This window comes from Macrobrachium rosenbergii, chromosome 22 (assembly GCF_040412425.1).
Source record: "Macrobrachium rosenbergii isolate ZJJX-2024 chromosome 22, ASM4041242v1, whole genome shotgun sequence".
In the NCBI taxonomy this organism is placed as follows: domain Eukaryota; kingdom Metazoa; phylum Arthropoda; class Malacostraca; order Decapoda; family Palaemonidae; genus Macrobrachium; species Macrobrachium rosenbergii.
In genome coordinates, this window is record NC_089762.1 from 108,054 (window position 1) to 126,643 (window position 18,590).

At 44.3% G+C, this 18,590-nt stretch overlaps 1 protein-coding gene across 1 annotated transcript in view; it reads right to left on the minus strand.

Annotated features, from left to right (window-relative positions):
• The window catches only part of LOC136850502 (TNF receptor-associated factor 6-like), a 36,676-nt gene extending 22,064 nt beyond the window's left edge, over nucleotides 1-14,612 (minus strand). Inside the window, exons 1-2 of the mRNA XM_067124071.1 lie at nucleotides 14,459-14,612; nucleotides 3,649-3,783 (exon numbers count right to left, since the gene is read on the minus strand). Coding sequence (XP_066980172.1) covers nucleotides 3,649-3,690 — 42 coding nt within the window. The 5' untranslated portion in view covers nucleotides 3,691-3,783; nucleotides 14,459-14,612. The remainder of the gene's footprint in view (nucleotides 1-3,648; nucleotides 3,784-14,458) is intronic.
• Nucleotides 14,613-18,590: the final 3,978 nt, after the last annotated feature.

The following is an 18,590-nucleotide window of genomic DNA, read 5'->3' on the forward strand; positions in this document are numbered from 1 at the left end:
TAAGGGAATTCTTCTGAAAGCTTAAATTTGGACAGCCACTACTGCATGTCCGACCGAAGACCGGAATCTAAGGAAAAAGAAGACGAAGTCCAGCTGTGAATCCCTGAGCTAGTATGATCTCAAAACCTTCAGTCATCCTGGAAAGCATGGACATAATCAGGAAAAAACTGGTGTAAATGTCCAGAAACAGAAGACAAATGCCAGATAGAGAGATAGAGAGAAAAAAGGGAATCGCTGGCCATTCAGACTCACCGGAGTGAACTTGCAAATCATTGTGCAGGCTCCCGGACAACTGAGCGAACTAGTAGCCCAACCTGTTGATCCTTGACAGTCGTGCAGACACGAGGACACCCATGCGGAAATGACTTCTTACTGGACTTGAAAACAGTTTGTGTGGACTTGACGATACTGTACCTCGTACAGACCGTAGACGTATGCGACAATGTACGTGGCGGAACTAACATCTGGCACGTTTAAAGGCTTGAATAAACACATAAGAGACACAAAAGTCTGGCCACAGGAAAACAGAGGCCTGTCCAACACCAGGTATAACAAAATCCTGCAGACCGACACAGTAGTCTCTAGATAGTGCCGGACACTCTAGAACAGAAGTCAGGAGAAAGGGAATCCATGCCAGGAAGATGGTGCCTGGAGCTCAGAAGTTGATTCCAGGCATTCGGGCACAGGCACTAATAGGAAGCGCTGGTCCAAAGGACGAAAAGCGAAACCCTCCTATGAAGTCTGATGAACTTGAAAAAATGACTCGGTGGAAGACAGAATCCCTGTACTCATCCACTAATGTTCCAAGATTGAGACTGACATCTCAAAAGTTGACTCTGGAACAAGACTGTAAGGTAGGCTGGGTACGACTATGTACTAAAGTTCTCTCTTCTAGAGACCCAAAGAAGATAGCGTAAAACAGAAAACACTAAAAGCTATCTCGACTGTCCTTGTCCAAACTGTACAGAACTAAGAGACACTCCAAAGTTATGCCTCTCGAAAAAACGCTTGTGTCCTTTATCTTCTAGCCAGTGCTCCTGTTGCCAGACAAGAAAGACCTTACTTCGAAATCTTGATGTGATCTTCGACAAGCAGGCCTAAGTTCCATCAAAGCACCAGAGGGAGGAAAGACAAAAGGCACTAGACTTGCTCCCTCAACAAAGAAAAACAAACTTCCAACTCCTGAGAGACTCCTAGAAGGACAAAGAAAATGCCACAGAAGGGAGCTTCCTACAACAAGCTCAAAACTTCTGGACACAACAGTCCCTGTCCACAAAAGACGGGACTCCGAGACACTAATTGAAGCAAAAAGGAAGTAGTGTCAGCTTGTCTTAAGCTATCAAGCAAAGGTGGAAAACAGACTGAAGAGAGACAAAACGCTTGTGAGAGGGTTGTATAGTCTGGTACTGAAGAGGTGGCGCCAGATGCCTGACAGCTGGCGCCAAACTGCAGGTGGATGCGCTGGCACAGGTGGAAACTCAGACACTGGACACCTACACACTGGGCGCTCGAATCCCACTGAACGCTTGGATAGTCATCAGCTGAAACGAGCCTTTTCAGTGGCTGAGAATCACTAGAAAACATGCCATCAGCGCTTCTACTAAGAAAGCACATCCTTATGGACGCCTTTCCAATGGCTGTCTGTCAACAACTGCGGACAGCAGGCTCGACCCAGGAGGCAACTACCCCGGGGGCAAACCCCTTCAGACTCCCATGGACTTCAGTATGTCTTCTGCCCAGTGAGGGGGGGCAGGACAGGGACTGGGCTTAGGAGATCCAAGGGGCCGGATAGCCACCTCCTACACCACACATCCAGTAAGATGCCTTTCCAGCAACTGTCTGTCGATACCTGGGACCGGACAACAGGCTCGACTGAGGGGGCGACTACCCATGAGTAATCCCCCTGACCTCCCTTGGACCTCTGGTATGTCTTCTCCCCGGTGAGGGGGGAGCGGGACAGGGACCTTTGTCTAGGAGCAACAGGGGATGAGTAGCCACCTCTCCACTGCACAATACTTCACTATTACAAGGCTAACTTCTGTTAACTCAGACACAAGACTGGCAATGGCATGGGAAGGAAGGCAAGGAAGGAAGTGGACACAAAATAAGAGGGCTAGTAGCATGAGAGAGTTGGCACCAGACAATGGGGAACTGGGGTCGGGTGCTGGGTGCTTCCAGGATGTAGCTGGTGCCAGGGTAGCCGGGAGCCAGGCGAGGTTGCAACTCAGGAGACAAAACTCAGAAGCTGGTGAGCGCTACTGGCCGATCAGAGCCGATTCTCAGCTGTCAATACTCCAAAGCCCAGCACCACCAAAATAAGCACAAAATCTCTCATTACTATATTCTGCCCTTACACTTTTTCAGTTCTCTGCAAAGGAAAGTGTAATAAGAAGATATTCGATTAATTCTTTACCAACAAATGCTTGAAATACCCAGAGCACTATCATACAGACATCTCGACTCCTAACAAACATTATTTGAGGCTTGCAGATACGCATTTCATTGCCGAAAATCAGTTTGGTAGAGAGCGCAAGCCTTACATCTTATTACACTAATTGGAAAAAGAAAGTTAACCTTTACTAACTCCACTTAGAAGTACCCCATACCATCATACAAACACATCTCAATTATTATCAAACATTATCTGAGACTTGTCAATATGTGTTTCAATACCAAAAAAATTGCTTCGCTTGAGAACACAAAATTTAAGTTTTATTACGCTAATCGGTAAACGGGGTAGTGAACACAATGTCTAAGTTGTTTACGCTACTCGGAATAGGAAAGTTAATCTTTACAAACACAGTTCGAAGTACACTGAGTACCATCATACAGACATATCTCAAATCCTTTCAAACATTAACTGAGACTTTCAGATCTGTACAATATACACTACCGAAAAATGCCGGCCCAGTAGTGAACACAATATTTACGTTATTACACTATTCGGAAAAGGAAAGTTAACCTTTATTGACAATAGTTGAAGTACACAGAGTATCATCATACAGATATGTTTCAGATCCTAACAAACATCAACTGAGACTTGCAGATAAGCATTTCATTACCATAAAAATTGGTTCGGCAACAAATGTAATGTTTACGTTTTATTACGTTAACTGGTAAAGGTGGTAGCGCGGTAAACTACGCTACCGGTAGTTAACCAATTTGGCTGCGAATTCACTACTGTTGCGAAATATAATAAATTTGAATCAGATCTTAAAAACAAACAATAAAATACTGATCCTGAAAGCCTGTGTAGGCTTGAAGGTTACTCAAAATCAGCGATAATACATCACCGAAGTCCGGTCTCCAACCAACAAATTTAAGAACGAAGCTGAAATTGACACTCGGTGTTGACTCGAGCACCAGCAGAAACAGAATGAGGTTGTCTGCCAGTAGTTTCTGGTATTCCCGTTAGTGGGTGGGACCAGTCACCTGCACTATACTTTGAAGCGAACTTTTAATTTAAGCTGCCGTACAAGGAAACTATAGGTTATGTAATTACTTGGCAAGTGACATACAAAACTAGTCTTTTCCATGGAAAAAGTAAGATTATGGTTTCTCTACTGACTGAACAATTCTGTAATATTCCTGCAGGAAAAGATATAAATATAATGATGCTGGCGTACACATATTTAAAAAATTACTTACCCTAGATATCAGGGTTATCGAACTCCCGTCCGAGCCTTCCATTGCTTAAAAGCAGTTGATCTGTTAAGCTTCAGATATCATGCCAATCAAGAATAATTTTGCGGATAAACCTTAAATCTTAAGGACACTCTCCTCCTGAAAAAAAAAATATAATGATAAAATCTTTAAAACAATTCTCATGTTTCCGACACTCTCCTCCTGAAAAAAAAAAATATAACGATAAAATCTTTAAAACAATTCTCATGTTTCCCAAGTATAAACTGGTACCATGTACATGCCTATCTTAGAAGTCTAAAACTACCCCATAACAACAAATACATAGCCTTGTTTACATCTGAATAACCACTGATGGTAAACAAGAGTATCTTGTCTCACCAACCAATGCCATCACTGATTCCAGAAAATTGCAAGGAAGATGCAGACCTATTTATCAGTGGAGAGGAGGAATGAGAAATAATTATCAAAATAATTTTCTCACATATGTACTTTTTATTCAAAACAGATGACACTGTTTTGCAAACGATGAATCATTGATGAGATGATGAGCATCTAACTAATGTTATTGTCAAGTCTGTATCACAGAATAACTACTTGAATGAACTTACATGCCATGTGGGCCTTTCATGTATAATTCACAATGGATGCATTTTTCTGTCCACTCTATATGGAATAAATCTGTCTCTATAACAGTAACTCCTTGACATACCTAAGTCTCAACTTACATAAATTCAGAGACATGTAAAGCTTCGGATAATACAAATAAATAAATAAATCTGCCAAACGTTAAACATTTCTGAGATAAAAGCAAACTGAGGTGAATCATTTACATGGCAAAGCAGTACATCCAACACCAACTCCTCTATTTGCCACCAGAGGGTTTATTTTAGCAGCAACTACAACTACTCATGACTTGGTTTGTAGGAGCGGGAGATTTGTTTAAACAAGCGTAAGGTTGTCACAGTGTTACGAGAACTATTACTATCATCAATCTTTTCTTTTTTTTTTTTTTGGTATCTAGTAAGTTACTGTTCTGCAAATATCTTGCAAACAGAAGTCAGTCAGTCCAGGTGCTAGATTCAAGTATATTCAGGAAGAGGCTGCAGAGATGGAATAGGAACTCAAGAGTACTGAGGCGGTGAACAGTGAAGGCTTATGGGCTTTTTTAATTCATTTGATGAGGACCTGAAACAGTTTGACAAAACGGACCCAAATGAACAAGAGTGAAAGATGGGCAAATCTGCTATGGTGGCATCTCTGTCAAACCAGGTTGTGAAGAGTCATTCTGATCCCCCTGACCTTCCCACGAATTACCCACAGAACCTAGGAAATCTCAGGGAAATTCTGGCTAGGGGAATATGCCTTGGGTGTCCCCCAAAGGTCTTGTCCCCTTACCAATGTGTATGGGCCACAACAGAACTAATCAAATACCTCCAGGAAATAGACGATGTCCCCATTCCTACTTCAAATCTTCCCGAGCCATCTCAACAGAGGAATGTGAAGGATGCAGGAGAAGCAATGAAGAATCCCTTCTGGAGAATCCCATCATTATAACCATCTGGGAGATTGCTGTATTCTCTGAATGATTAGTGCCTAACAGTCATAAAATATGGTGCAAGAAGTACATGAAAGGATGAAGCACCCAAAAGCATGTCCTCTTGAGATGTTGAACTGAGAACATGCAACCAAAGCTGCCCTGATATATAAGCAATCGTAATCTCATAACGAAGGGCAAACAATTCGCCCCCCAGGACTACTGCATAATCAATCATCATTCTCTCTAAGGGGCTGATACCAAATTAAGGTCCTGCCCTCGATTAAATCTCAGATTAAGATTGGTCGGATCTTCCCTAGATAGTGACTCCCAAGGGTTTTAACCCGGTATGTATCCACCTTTGTGGCTGTTTAGTGCAAGCCCATTGGGAATTACTATAAAAATATACACAATAGACAATGGGAATTACTGTAAAAATATAAACAAAAGACAATGGGAATTACTGTAAAAATATAAACAAAAGACAAAATATCATAAAGATAATGACCCCTAAGAAACGACAGTCCCAGATAACGACCCCGAAAACCCTAGGGGGTCCACTATCTAGGAAAGATCTGATTAGTCAGACTTGAGAGAACAGAATCAATTTGGAGATTATCACATTCCCTTCTTTTTAAAAGGAGAATACAAAAGCAAGCTGACAAAAACTCTTCCATAATAACTGAAAACAATCTACTCCAGCAGCTACTGGTTCGAGTCCTATTCTCATCCCTAAGGAGGAGAAGTTGGAGGACGGAGAAGGAGGAGGAAGAGAGGCCAGTCACTCTGGGAATCCTTCTCACTTCCAGAACCAACACCTTAGGCAGATGCTAATCGTCCTCTTGAAGGAGCTGGGTAAGACAACACAACTTGTTGAGCAGCCACCACAGGGCCAAGGAAAAAAGGTTCCAAGGGCCTGTGGGCAAGACCACAGGAAGACAAGAGTGTGGTCTATGAGACCACATCTTGCTTCCAGAACGACAGAAACTTCCGGAATGCAAGGGATGGACCAAGCCATCGGCTTCGTGAGCTCTCCCGCAGAAGGTACTGGTATCGTAGTCGTCAGCTGCCAAGTACCTCCTTTGATTGCTTCACGAAGTCAGGAGGAAGATGTGTCCTTAGACACTTCTTCCTTAGGAGAGAGAGTACTAGTGAAAATGCTGACGATATCCAGGTTAGGAATGTTAAGCCTTTTGGAAAGTACCACAGCTTCCTAATAAGACAAAGTAACGAATGATCTGGATCATCGACACAAAGTCCGAGGAGGAGAGGAACAAGAAGGACTCGAACCCGACAGGAGATGCCAATGGATTCGGAGCCCACCTACGACATCTGAGAAGGAGTCGAGGTATGATCCCCATCCCTGTTCTTCCATTTTCTACGCCAAGGCCGGAGTAAGATGAGAGATGGTCCTAAGAGGGCATATCTCTATCCGACGATTCTTGTAAGGCGCATGCAGAGCACGGACAGGAACCCTAAACGAGAGTCACAAGCCACCCAGGGAACAGTTCCCTGGGACAGCACGACTGAAGAAGCTTCTCGTCCATAGCTAACTCTCGACTGAGGAGATGAAGGCTACTTCCGATAGAAGACTAGGTCACAAGGGCCTAAGTTCTTCACAATTGAAAGGGAGAGAAGCAACCCTCGGCAGAGAAGATGAGGAAGTCCAGACTTGAAGAGCGACTCTGACCCGAGAAGAAGTTCCGTCAACGACACCATCAGCAAAGACGGATCCAGTCCCTGGGACAGTGTTGCAGAGGATTTCAAGGGATATCCAGCTATATCCGTTGCCCCTTGGCGAGAGAGCCTACGCTTGCAAGGAAAGCTGGAAGGTCTCCCAGTCCTGAACACACAGGGATGTACTGCCTCAAGAACTGCTTCTTGTGTAGCTGCTACAGGAGACTGGGTCAAGCAGAACTCTTCTCGATGCCTCGGCTATCAGGTCGGATGAAGGCGAAGTCTTCAAGCAGAACTCTTCTCGATGCCTTGGCTATCAGGTTGGATGAAGGCGAAGTCTTCAAGTATTTGTCTGTAACTCGGGGTGAGCAATGCTTGTGAACCTCTAGCGAAACAGACAAATACGGAGGGGAAAAAACATAGATATCGAGTTTTCCCCAAAAAGACAGCATGCCTTACTGTAGCGGCCCCTGGTCTGGTATGAAGGAGCAAGAAAAACTACTGACTTGTTGTGCAAGGAGGCAACAGAAGGATGGTGGGGATTTCTCAGTCGAGCAGTCTCTGCATGAATCTTCGTGAAGAAAAGAGTGAGCAGCACGTTCCGTCCCGATCACTCAAACCTGAGGCCAGGCTTGCCTACCACTACATCCCCACCGGGAATGCATCCGGTTAATTGAGCTGTTGAGTGTGCAATAGAACACTCGAGTACCTGCAAATGTCGATAGATGAAACAGGAGGAAAAAACGATTACCTCTTGTTTGTCGACAAATGCCACTACTGTGGTTTTGTTGTTCAATGAAACCAGTGTGTTGCAAAACTCATCCTGAATTCTCAGATGGCCAAAAGGCTGCCCTGAGCACAGGAAGGTGATGAGAAGGTACTAATCGTCTCGGTCACACCTTCAAGACAGGTCTTACCGGTGTGTGCCTATTCCTCAATCAGTGAATCCATAAGTAGACACAAGATGTGAGGGGAATATGCAAGCATATTCGAAGGTTCCTTCAATCAAGCATTAGCCTAACTCCTTCTTTATACTTCGAAGAGGAAAGAAGGACGGAGGAATGGAAGCAGACTTCCATTCTCCACCAAGCTTCTGCAAGATGACAGGGTGCTGAGACAATTAGCTCTAGCCGGCTGGCGCTTCCCGAGTTGGGAGCACGGGAAAGGAGGCGGGATGGAAGTTCGATGAAAAGAATTGCTGAGACCTAAGGGAAATGGATACTTCTGAAAAATGTCGCTGCCAGTTCCAGAGACTCAATAAGTATCATTTCATCCAGGCATCAGCAGTAGAAGAACTTCTTTCCGGTCAATACTTCTTTTCTCTCTTCCTTTCTTCCCTCCTCCCATATATGAAAGAGGGTGGAAAGTGACACAGTTATGTGCACTTTCCTAGAAGGGAAGAAGAGGACTATGTGTTCTGCAATCTTCTTCTGAGGGGGGGCTGGCTTGAACTCAAGGTCGAGTTGAGATGACTAAGACCCAAGGCCTTGGCTGTTGTCCAAAGGTCAAGGCAGTGCCCTGGTACGAACCTTGATTACCGAGGTATCTAGCAAATCTCTGAAAGAGAAAGGCAGAACCAAGTAAAGGTTCGTTCTTAAGGGTCGAGCCAACTCGGGACTTACGAAACTGGAGATCCGAATTCGGACAAAGTCTTTCTTCTCACCACCAGAGTTGCCCAAAAAACTGCAGTCGGCAAGACCCTTCGAGGCAAGAAGAATTCATATTCTGTTGAGGCAGGGGAGAAGCTTGGTGTCTCGACCTGAATTAGCTCCTTCAAAGAAAAGAATTCATCAGGTCGAGAACGCTCTCAGAAGCCAGGACCTTGGCGGTCCCCAACACTCTCGGCCCCTCGGGAACTGCAAGGGTTGTGAGTGATGAAGATTATTCACTGGGGAAGCCACGGTCCTGTCCCAGGAATCCTCGCACAAATTCGTCGGCGCAAAGTTCTCTGAAAACACGAGGGCGATCGCAACTTGAAGAGGAAGGCCCTTGCTGTTTCCGAAGCGTGAAACTCCTGTACCTCTCCCCTTGGAGGAAGACCTTGACAGATCCCTTGAAACCCTCCTCAGCTACCTGGTTTTACTACGAGAGAATCGGGGGACCGACACCCAAAGCATGCCAGGCAGCTGAACTCCAAAGAAGTTCGTCGGAGCTCTCTCCGTCCGTCTCGCGCCTCTCGGAACAACCAAGAGAAGAAGAGAACAGGTGAGGAGAAAGAGTACCCCTACCTGTCCTGCCAGTAAGATAAGCAGGAGAGGCAGACTGTGAGCGATAATCAACTGAAGGAGATTACTGCGACACGGGGGAAGAAGAGTGCTTGTGCCGTGGCAAAGCTCTTTCCTGGGAAGAGCAAAAAATTCACTTGAACATAGCCGAGAACCCGAATCGGAAAAACCCAAGTAGGGCCGAGCTGAGCCGCACCGAACCGAGCCAATCACGCGAATGCGACCCAGCTGGTTGGTATGCGGTGGACTGGGAGGCAGGCGAGGCGAGCCGAGTCGAGCCGAGCCAGTCTCGTAAGCATGACCAGGGGCCAAGCCGAGCCGAGCCGATCGCACGAACACAATAGGAACTGGGCAGGGCGGAACTCATCTGCCGTGGACTATTGCTAGTTTCCCGAACTCTAAACTCCTTCGAGGCCGAGGCCCCTCGAGAAGAAGGTTCAAAGGGGAATTCTGTGTCTATTATCTTGCATGCTTGAACCCTAAAGTTCAAGACACAAGAATGAAGCCCGGCTGAGCAACCGAAGCAGCTGGCTGGCAGTATTGAGACACCTGGTGTCTCGACACCCAGGCACCTGGGTGTCTTGGCACTTTCTCTCGTCCTGTGCCTCTCTCGTGATTCATAGAATTCGAGCTACCCACGAGACTCCCAAAAATCGGGAGTGGCTGCTTTCAGTTTCCTAAGAGATCGAAAGAGCCAAGCACAGAACCAGTGTTAGATGCAGACTTCCAAGACTGGCAACAAGGGCGTGGCCTTGAGAGTCCGTGCTCTCGCGACCCCCGAAATGCAAGACCCCACAGGAGAATGCAAATCAGTTCCCGCCCGAGGGCAGAAAAGCCAACGAGAGAAACTCGTCTCCCGGAAGAGAGTCAGTCCCTTAGAAGTCCCGCAGGACTCCCGAAGGGAATCTCTTCCCTGCTTCTTCTGGTGTTTGAACCGACAGGATCGAGACACCAGGCTGGGAACCCGACCGAGCACTGGCAAGCACTCGGGAGCGCTTGTGGTGTTGGCAGGAAGAGCTGAGACACTTGGGTGTCTCGGCCCTTTCTCTTGCACTGCTCCTGAACTGGGCCGAGGAAAATCTCTCCAGACCAGATCAGGATACTCGATATTCCATAGAATCTCGAGCACTCGGAGCTGCTCGCGAACGAGCGTCCGAAGCAGCCCCTGTCTTAGAGGCAGAACCTCTAGGACTGGGAACGGGATCGCAAACCAAGGTCTGCGTGCCTGCGGCCTCCGAAACACAAAAACCAGGGCTATGCGAATCGGTTTCCCAACCCGAAGGTCGGGAAGAACCAACGAGAGACCCACTGCCTCCTCGGAAGGAGGCAGTCCCTAGACGCCCAAGGGCATCAAGGGGAAGAAGCAGCCTTCCTCTCCTTCAGCCAACGGAGGTCTGTCCGATTCTCGGGACCCCCTTGGACTTCGGGAGAGGAAGGGAAGACGCAGCAGAAGACGAAATCAAAGATAAGATGAAGAAGACGGCGACTACTTCCACAGGGCGACTTCCTTCACCTCCACTCCGACATCTTCTACAGGATGGTGGACACAAAACATTGTAACCTCTAAAGCAGTCAAGCAGGAACACGACAGAAGCGGCCCAGGACACCACCACCAGGAGAAGCAGTAGGCATGATCAAGAGAGTCGATGCAGGAGCTACGGCAGCAGTTCGGAAGGCAGGAGCTACCGCAATGGCCAGGAACATCACTTCAAAAGGGCGACTTCCTTCATCTTCACGCTGACATCTTCTACAGGATGGTGGACATCGTAACCTCTGGGGCAGCTGGCAGGAACACAATGGAAGTGGCCCCCGGGCATGACTGCCAGGAGAAGCGGCAGGCATGACCAGGAGAGCCAATGCAGGAGCTAGGGCAGATGTTCGGGAGACAGGAGCTACTGCAACAGCCAGGAACATCACTTCCACAAGGCGACTTCCTTCACCTTCACGCCGACATCTTCTACAGGAATGGCAGACATCGTAACCTCCACGGCAGCTGGCAGAAACACAACACAATGGAAGCAGCCCCGGGCACGACCACTAGGGAAAGTAGCGGGTACGATCAGGACAGCCGATGCAGGAGCTACGTTAGCGGTTCGGAAGGCAGGAGCTACTGCAACGGACAGAAATGCCACATGAAAGTCACCAGCAGCAACACGAACGATCAAGGCGGCTGCGGCAGGAGACCAGGAAGAGCAGCCCAGAGACTGCTGTCAAGTTAACAAGAGCATAACACAGGGAACAGCAGGAGCAGATGGACCACAGATACGCCAGAGGCAGTGCAACAGCATACATGAAGACCAGCAATGACAGCAATCGATCCACATCGGCGGGAACAGAGTCAGAACGATCCCAACGTGGAAATATGTCATCTAACCAGGTACTGTGGTCGATCCCGAAGCAACACTAAATGAGCGTCAGGACTGCTTCATTCGTGATATCCTCTGAGATATCCAGCCAACTATTGCTGTGTCTGTGATGCTCACTGTCAACCTGAAAGAAAAACAAAGATGATTAGTAGAGGGAGACTCCTCTCGCTACAAGGGAACTGCCCTACACAGCGAGAGGAGGTATTCTAGAGGAGGTCACTCGATTGCTCACCGCCCCTGTGGTCTTCGCCCGACAAGCGAGCGAAGAGGGCGAACGAGAGAGATCTACTAAAGGGGAGAAGGAAGAAACTATGGGAAGAGAAAAAGGACGGAGAGGAGGCCACCAAGGGCGCCATGGAAGCGTAACTTACCAACGACGCCCACAACCTTCCACCCGCCCCGTAGTTCTCCAAGCGCAGGCTGCGAAGCAACACTCAGCATAAGTAGGAAGGAAGTAGTGATGCCCCTTATGCATGGAGGGCAGAAGCCCAGGAAGGGAAGCAAACTCTTATGTCCCGATCAATGTAGGGAAGCGAAGATATTACGTCCCAATCTAATATCTCCGAATGTACAGGGGCGCCTTCAGTATCTACATAAGGGCTGCTGGAAGAGAAGCATTACCACTCGGTTACGGTTCTCAAATTACACCCTTGGCCGTCAAACCCAAAAGACAGTGCAGGGAACGACGGCTTATGCAAGGTTATCACAAATCGTGGGTTTGTATTAATAAATATCAAACACACGTATATATAAACAAAATACAGAAAGATCCCACCGGGATAATAAGAGCTTAGGCTAATGACAGTCAGGCAGAGAGAACCAAAAACACGTCTGCAACGCATAACGGCCGAAAGCAAACTGGAATGTTTACATCCGGGCAGGCGGGTATTCCCGCCTACCTGGCGGCAGTTGCTGCCTAACCACCTTGCTCAAGAGTTTAACGGCCGTTTCCAGCCTATGCTGAAAGTAATTCCTAATGTAAAGGACCGACGGTTTGTATATCGTGTCGGAACAAATGGTTAGCAAATGATAGGGCACTAAAAGAACCTAAAAATACCAACCTAACCTAACCTACGGGTATTTACTGGTTACAATTTTGCCATACTAGCTATGGAGGGGGGGTGGGGGCCGTATTGACTCACCTTACAAGTCGTAATTTGATTAATTTTTTTCTCTGTTATTAAGCATTTGTGCAGGTTATGTAATGAGAGGAAATTTTTTTATTTCGATATATTTTACCCAAGAAAATATATAATTTATAATGTGGGAGGTGACTAGTCTTCTGGAAATTAACCAAAATTATGACCTGTGCTTCCTGATGCACATCGCCATATTCAATGCCTCATCTGACGTCAGGTCGGTTAGGGCTAAAAACAGCACCCTATGTTAGGTTAGGGAAGGGTAGGTAAGGTTGTATCTCAGTTAATGTGCTCTTCTACGACATAGAAGTGATTGTCAAAATCTGTCGTTGCCATACACCTGTCACCGGAAAGGGCACGTAGTAGCAGCACAATGAACTACATCTCCATCTTGGTTACACGTGCTTCAGTGTTACATACGAAACCATATGCAGTAGATCTAAGTAGTAGCTCCGCGGCGGCGATTTCCTTCTGACTTGACTTTTTGGAAATTCTGTTTATTAGCTCCGTGCCTATTTTTACCTTTTCAACTGGTTTTTTTCTACACTTTTAGGGGTTCTGATACTGGCGATGCATCTGTTTGTCGTCGGCCAAATGGAATGTCCCTTCGCCGTGTTTAGTAGTGGCCCGGGGGGGGTTGGGCACCCATACGTTAACAAGTTATTGCACTTGCCGGATGGGATATGAACCATACGAAACAGACATACCAGTGCTCTGTCTTGTGAAGATCACGTTTGGAAACCCCTTATTGGATGGACTTCAGGGGTTAATTATAGGTTAATTACACTCGAGCACCAAAAATTAAAGGTATATTCATAATTAGCAACCAAAAAACTGTAGAAAAAGTTAAGTTAGAAGTCAGTCGCCGCCACGGAGCTACTATATAGTTCTACTGACTTTTTCTACAGTTTTTCGGTTGCTAATTATAGATTTATCTTCAATTTTTGTCGCACAAATGTAATTAACCTGTAATTAACCCCTGAAGTCCATCCAACAGGGGGTTTCCATACGCGATCTTCACAAGACAGGGCGCGGGTATATACGTCTGTTTGGAACAGTTCACATCCCGTCCGGCAAGTGCAGTAACTTGTTAACGTATGGGTAACCTCCCCCCCGGGCCAGTACTAAACACGGCGAAGGGACATTCCATTCGGCCGACAACAAACACATGCACCGCCAGTATCAGAAGCCCTAAAAGTGTAGAAAAAAACCAGTTTCCAAGGTAAAAACAGGCACGGAGCTAATACTCAGAATCACCCCATATGCAAACACACACCTATTTGACTATTCTATATTTATGCGTCAACGGCTAACAATCTGGTTAACCCTTTCGGTAACTCCACGCAGAAAGAGTAAGGAGGTAAGGTGCTCCACACAGGCCGAGTGCTTAGCCTCGGCTACGGAGTAGCCTTCGAGCCCGTCCAGTTTACAGATTTACTATTGTGATATTGACCTTCCCCAAAAAATTTACGTAATAACCAATAAATTGGTGTGATTGGTCATCTCTGTTGCCCACAACGGTACTAACTCGCCAGAGCATGGGTCCCGTTTCATCTAATATACTAACCCGAACAGGAAGTCTCTGTTACATGCACTTGTACCCTACAACTACTCCTTAAAACTATGATTTTGGCCACAGGGTTACTTCTTTCATGGCGTATCCCACAGGTGGAATTCACCAATTAAATTCACTACATCCTGTAGCCATGACTCGAATTCTCCCTTTTTTTTTCGCCTGGGGAAAGTACCTTTCACATACAGCATTCAGCAGCTCAAGCTCATAAAAACGACTCAGAGGTCGTAGCCATACTTATATAAAACCAGTTTTGAGCTTCGCTAGTCACGTAAAAGTGTTCACAAAGCTTTTCTTACCCAAAGCACTCAGAAGAGGGCTGTCACTTTTACGGGGCGAAGGAAGAATCGAGAGCTTTGGCCCTGTGTTGACACTAGAATATTAATTTGTTATTGCTCTCTTGTCAAAGTTGTCGAAGGCAAGTGTTTAGGTGCGACCCCACAAAACTGTGGCGACACCCACCCTACATTTTTTTAATAATAATTATTAAGGTCTTCCTCAATCAGCTTTTTTTTTCTTTTTAGGTATTTCAGCCATACATCTCCACATTATCATCCATCATTATTTTTAAAAGGTTTTCTTTCAGTCTTTACCTATGGCCATGGATGTATTTTGATAAATGCTGTTATTATAATCTTTTTAAAATTCTTTTGATTCTATAGCATCTCTCTAGCCGAATTATGTAGGAGCCATTTGTTAAATTGGCCTTCTCCGCAAGTTTACTTGGAGTTTGTCCTTGTCAAATTCTTCAGGCGTTTATATACAGCGTCACTAGCTGTAATCTGGCCGAATAGTTAATCAGATATAAGAAGCTGCAGATTTCCAGGATAGTTTCCTGGTGATAACAAAATCTCGATTTCATTCTTATTGATCTGTGTGTTTAATAATCTTCCTCAAAACCTTGTATCCATGACCTTCAAAACTTGCAACATTGCTTTCGGAGTTCTTTTGTCGTCATCTGAATTCTTGCCCAAAATAAAAAAATGTCAGCTGCCCTGTTCTGGTAATTTGGGTAGTATTTAAAACTTTGGTGTAGCTGACATTGTCCTTCCTCTACTGATGGTGTAATTCATGTGACCAAATTTGCATTTGTAAAAGCCAAGGTTGACAGAGAGCGAGAATGTTATTTCTTTTTATTCAGATGATAGTACAATTTTAAGTCGTGATTGCTCTAGGATGGTATGTTTATTTCACTGTTTTGGTTGTGATTTAAAGTCTACCCATATTCTGATATCTGAATCTGGTTTTTGCGTTGCCCATCATTGGCAAGACCCATGGTACAGACTCCTTCACTCTTTCAGTGATGTCCTTATCAAAGATTTCCTGTATCTTTTGCTCTACTGGCCCCCAAGCCTGCCAAATATTTCATCAAGGCAGTTTTGCTTGAGGTGTTACATTGCTGTCAAAATCAAGTTTAGGTTTGTCATTCTCCCTAATCCTCCGGTTGACGCTGACATACCATTGGCTGTTATTGCAATATGTCTTTGATAGTGAGAAAGCCCAGTTCTGTACTACTCCATTTGCATATGTTTCCACCTCATTCTGCTTTTGTAGGTAGGAGTTTAAATGAATTCTCAATGTTGTAATGAAACCTCACGTTATAGTAGGGTTGCAATATTGCTATGTGCCTTTATGCGATCTTTGTCTCTATGAGTGCAATGTTCAATCATCATATATTGAGCTAGTCAAAGGTGTCACCATCAGTAAGGTTGAAGTTTGCACCTGCAACCATCAGCGTTTTGATAGGGATGCTCTTGATCACCACTTTTCTTCTGCAATAGAATCTCATGTCATTGAATATTTAAGCATCTCTGTCTAAGCTGCTTGTATATTTTAAGGTCACTTGATTTACAGAATTACAAACAACTGAACAACTGTCTTCTTTCAGTGGTCTGGATCGTTATCCCTTCTCATGTGGGCCATCACAATGATTGTGCTTTCTTCCAAATGTAGAACATTGTTTTTCCGTTCGTGTAGCTTGTCAGATACATTATATCATCATTTCAGTGTTTGTCTACGTGACATGGCCTTGCTATATCTCATATTTAGTAGCAACCTTTTGCACATTGGTTACCTTTCAGCCTTCACTTAGCATGCTTGAGCTTCTGTACAGTTATAGGTGCACATGATTTGAAAAGCCTTTTTCATTGTTAAGTCTAACTCTTTCAGATATGCTCGCATGTTGGGGGTCCTTGTTAAAATTCTAATGCTCAAAGTAGCTTTGGAATTCTTGTGTCCTTAAGCGGGTTATGTATTTGTTTCTGGTTTCCCTTGCCCCTGTGCCAGCACTGAAAACTTGTGACGTTCAATTTTTTTTTTTCTTTTCGCTAAAATATTCATCGAGTATTAACTTGGTCCTCTGCACATCGGCTCCATTCAGTCCACTGGAATCTTCAGCCACAACAGTTTCAAGATTTCCTTCAGTTTCTTTCCTCTGTCGAATCTGAGGCAGGCCTGTTGCTTTGCAGCATCCATGGTGGAGTGCAACCTCCCAAGCTCATTGGAATGGATCTGGCTTTTCTACCTAATGACTTTGCGATGACGGTGCAATGGTCTTAAATATAACAATAACAAAATAATTGGTAATAGCTATATATAAGCAATAAAGTTCTGTTGAATTTGCTTACAGCAATACAGTTGTTAATGTTAATAAACAATACTATCCTTAGGAACTGGAAATGGTACATAGATCACTATGTTCATAGATACACTGGGAATTGTTCCTAGTCTGTTTAACCTTCACAACTTTCCTTTCGATACAGTGATTCTTTACTTGTACGCAGATCCTGCAGAGTGACTGTGGCAAAGTAAGACCTGATACAGAAACCTCTAAAGTAACAGTTACAGTTTCTTTCAGTAGAGTTTTATGCACAAGAACAAATGTTCTAGTCTGAATCAATAATAAGTAATGTGGTGTAAAGTAATAAATGTTATCTGTGAGATTTTCGCTTCTGGCAAGCTTGTATAAGTTTAATAATGAGCAGGACAGTGTCCTCATGATGGGAACTGAGTTCTGAAACATTGGTGTAAATATATGAGAAAAACGATTGCCAATCGCCTTCTTGTACTGTTCATTAATTAATGCTGTTCTCAGACTTACACTCCATAATTTCTTTGTTTCTTTTCCTACCAAGCTTTGGCAATTGTGTTTTAGTTGTATTATATCATTGCTTAATAGGGAGATGTAAGGAAAGTTTGCTTGTCTAGTGAAACGAATGAGTTAGGCAAAAGAATATGAATATGGTTATTCAATATTTCACAAAGTAGAATTTCTGCATATGTTCTTTAAAGGTAATGAATTTATAGGTAATATATTTTACAGTCAGTTGAGCTATTTCGTGAATAAAAACGTTCTGCCCGAGACTGTAGGCAATAGGACCACCTAGGAAAATGACATATCAGAATATACTTCTCACTATGAAAAATTGAATTCAATTTTCAAATCCTGTAGAATCATTTTCATCGGAACACTCTGTAAATACAAAGAGAAAATATGGGAATTAAAATGTAAATGCTTAAAAATGCTGAACATATTAAGTAAACTGAATAAGATACAGAACAGAAATTAAAAGAATTAAGTGAAAAAATACCATTTCTAAAAATTTGTAGATGCAACTATATATATATATATATATATATATATATATATATATATATATATATATATATATATATATATATATATATATATATATATATATATATATAATAGAAATCATCAACACACAATCACGTGTGGAACAGAAATTTATTTCTGTTCCACACGTGATTGTGTGTTGATGATTTCTATCTTATTCACTCAGAAGGGATAATTCGAATGAAATGTTGTCTATTGGGTCATTGCTGAGTCGGGAAGTTGGGGAAAACTCGCTGGTATGCAAGCAGTTAGCTTGCCCAGGTAATTCCTTGGGTGCAGTTGCTCTCAGGTTCCAACTTCTTTTAGACTTGTATGGCCCAGTGGGTAACGCCCTTGCTTTCCACCTGAGAGACCTGGGTTCGATCCTGACGTGAGTCAGAAATTTATTTCTGTTCCACACGTGATTGTGTGTTGATGATTTCTATCTTATTCACTCAGAAGGGATAATTCGAATGAAATGTTGTCTATTGGGTCATTGCTGAGTCAGGAAGTTGGGGAAAACTCGCTGGTATGCAAGCAGTTAGCTTGCCCAGGTAATTCCTTGGGTGCAGTTGCTCTCAGGTTCCAACTTCTTTTTAGACTTGTATGGCCCAGTGGGTAACGCCCTTGCTTTCCACCTGAGAGACCTGGGTTCGATCCTGACGTGAGTCAGAAATTTATATATATATTATATATATATATATATATATGTGTGTGTGTGTGTGTGTGTGTGTGTGTGTGTGTGTGTGTGTGTGTGTGTGTAGGAACAGCCTATAAATGATGACTGGTTTTGTTTTTGTTTTATTTTGTTTTCT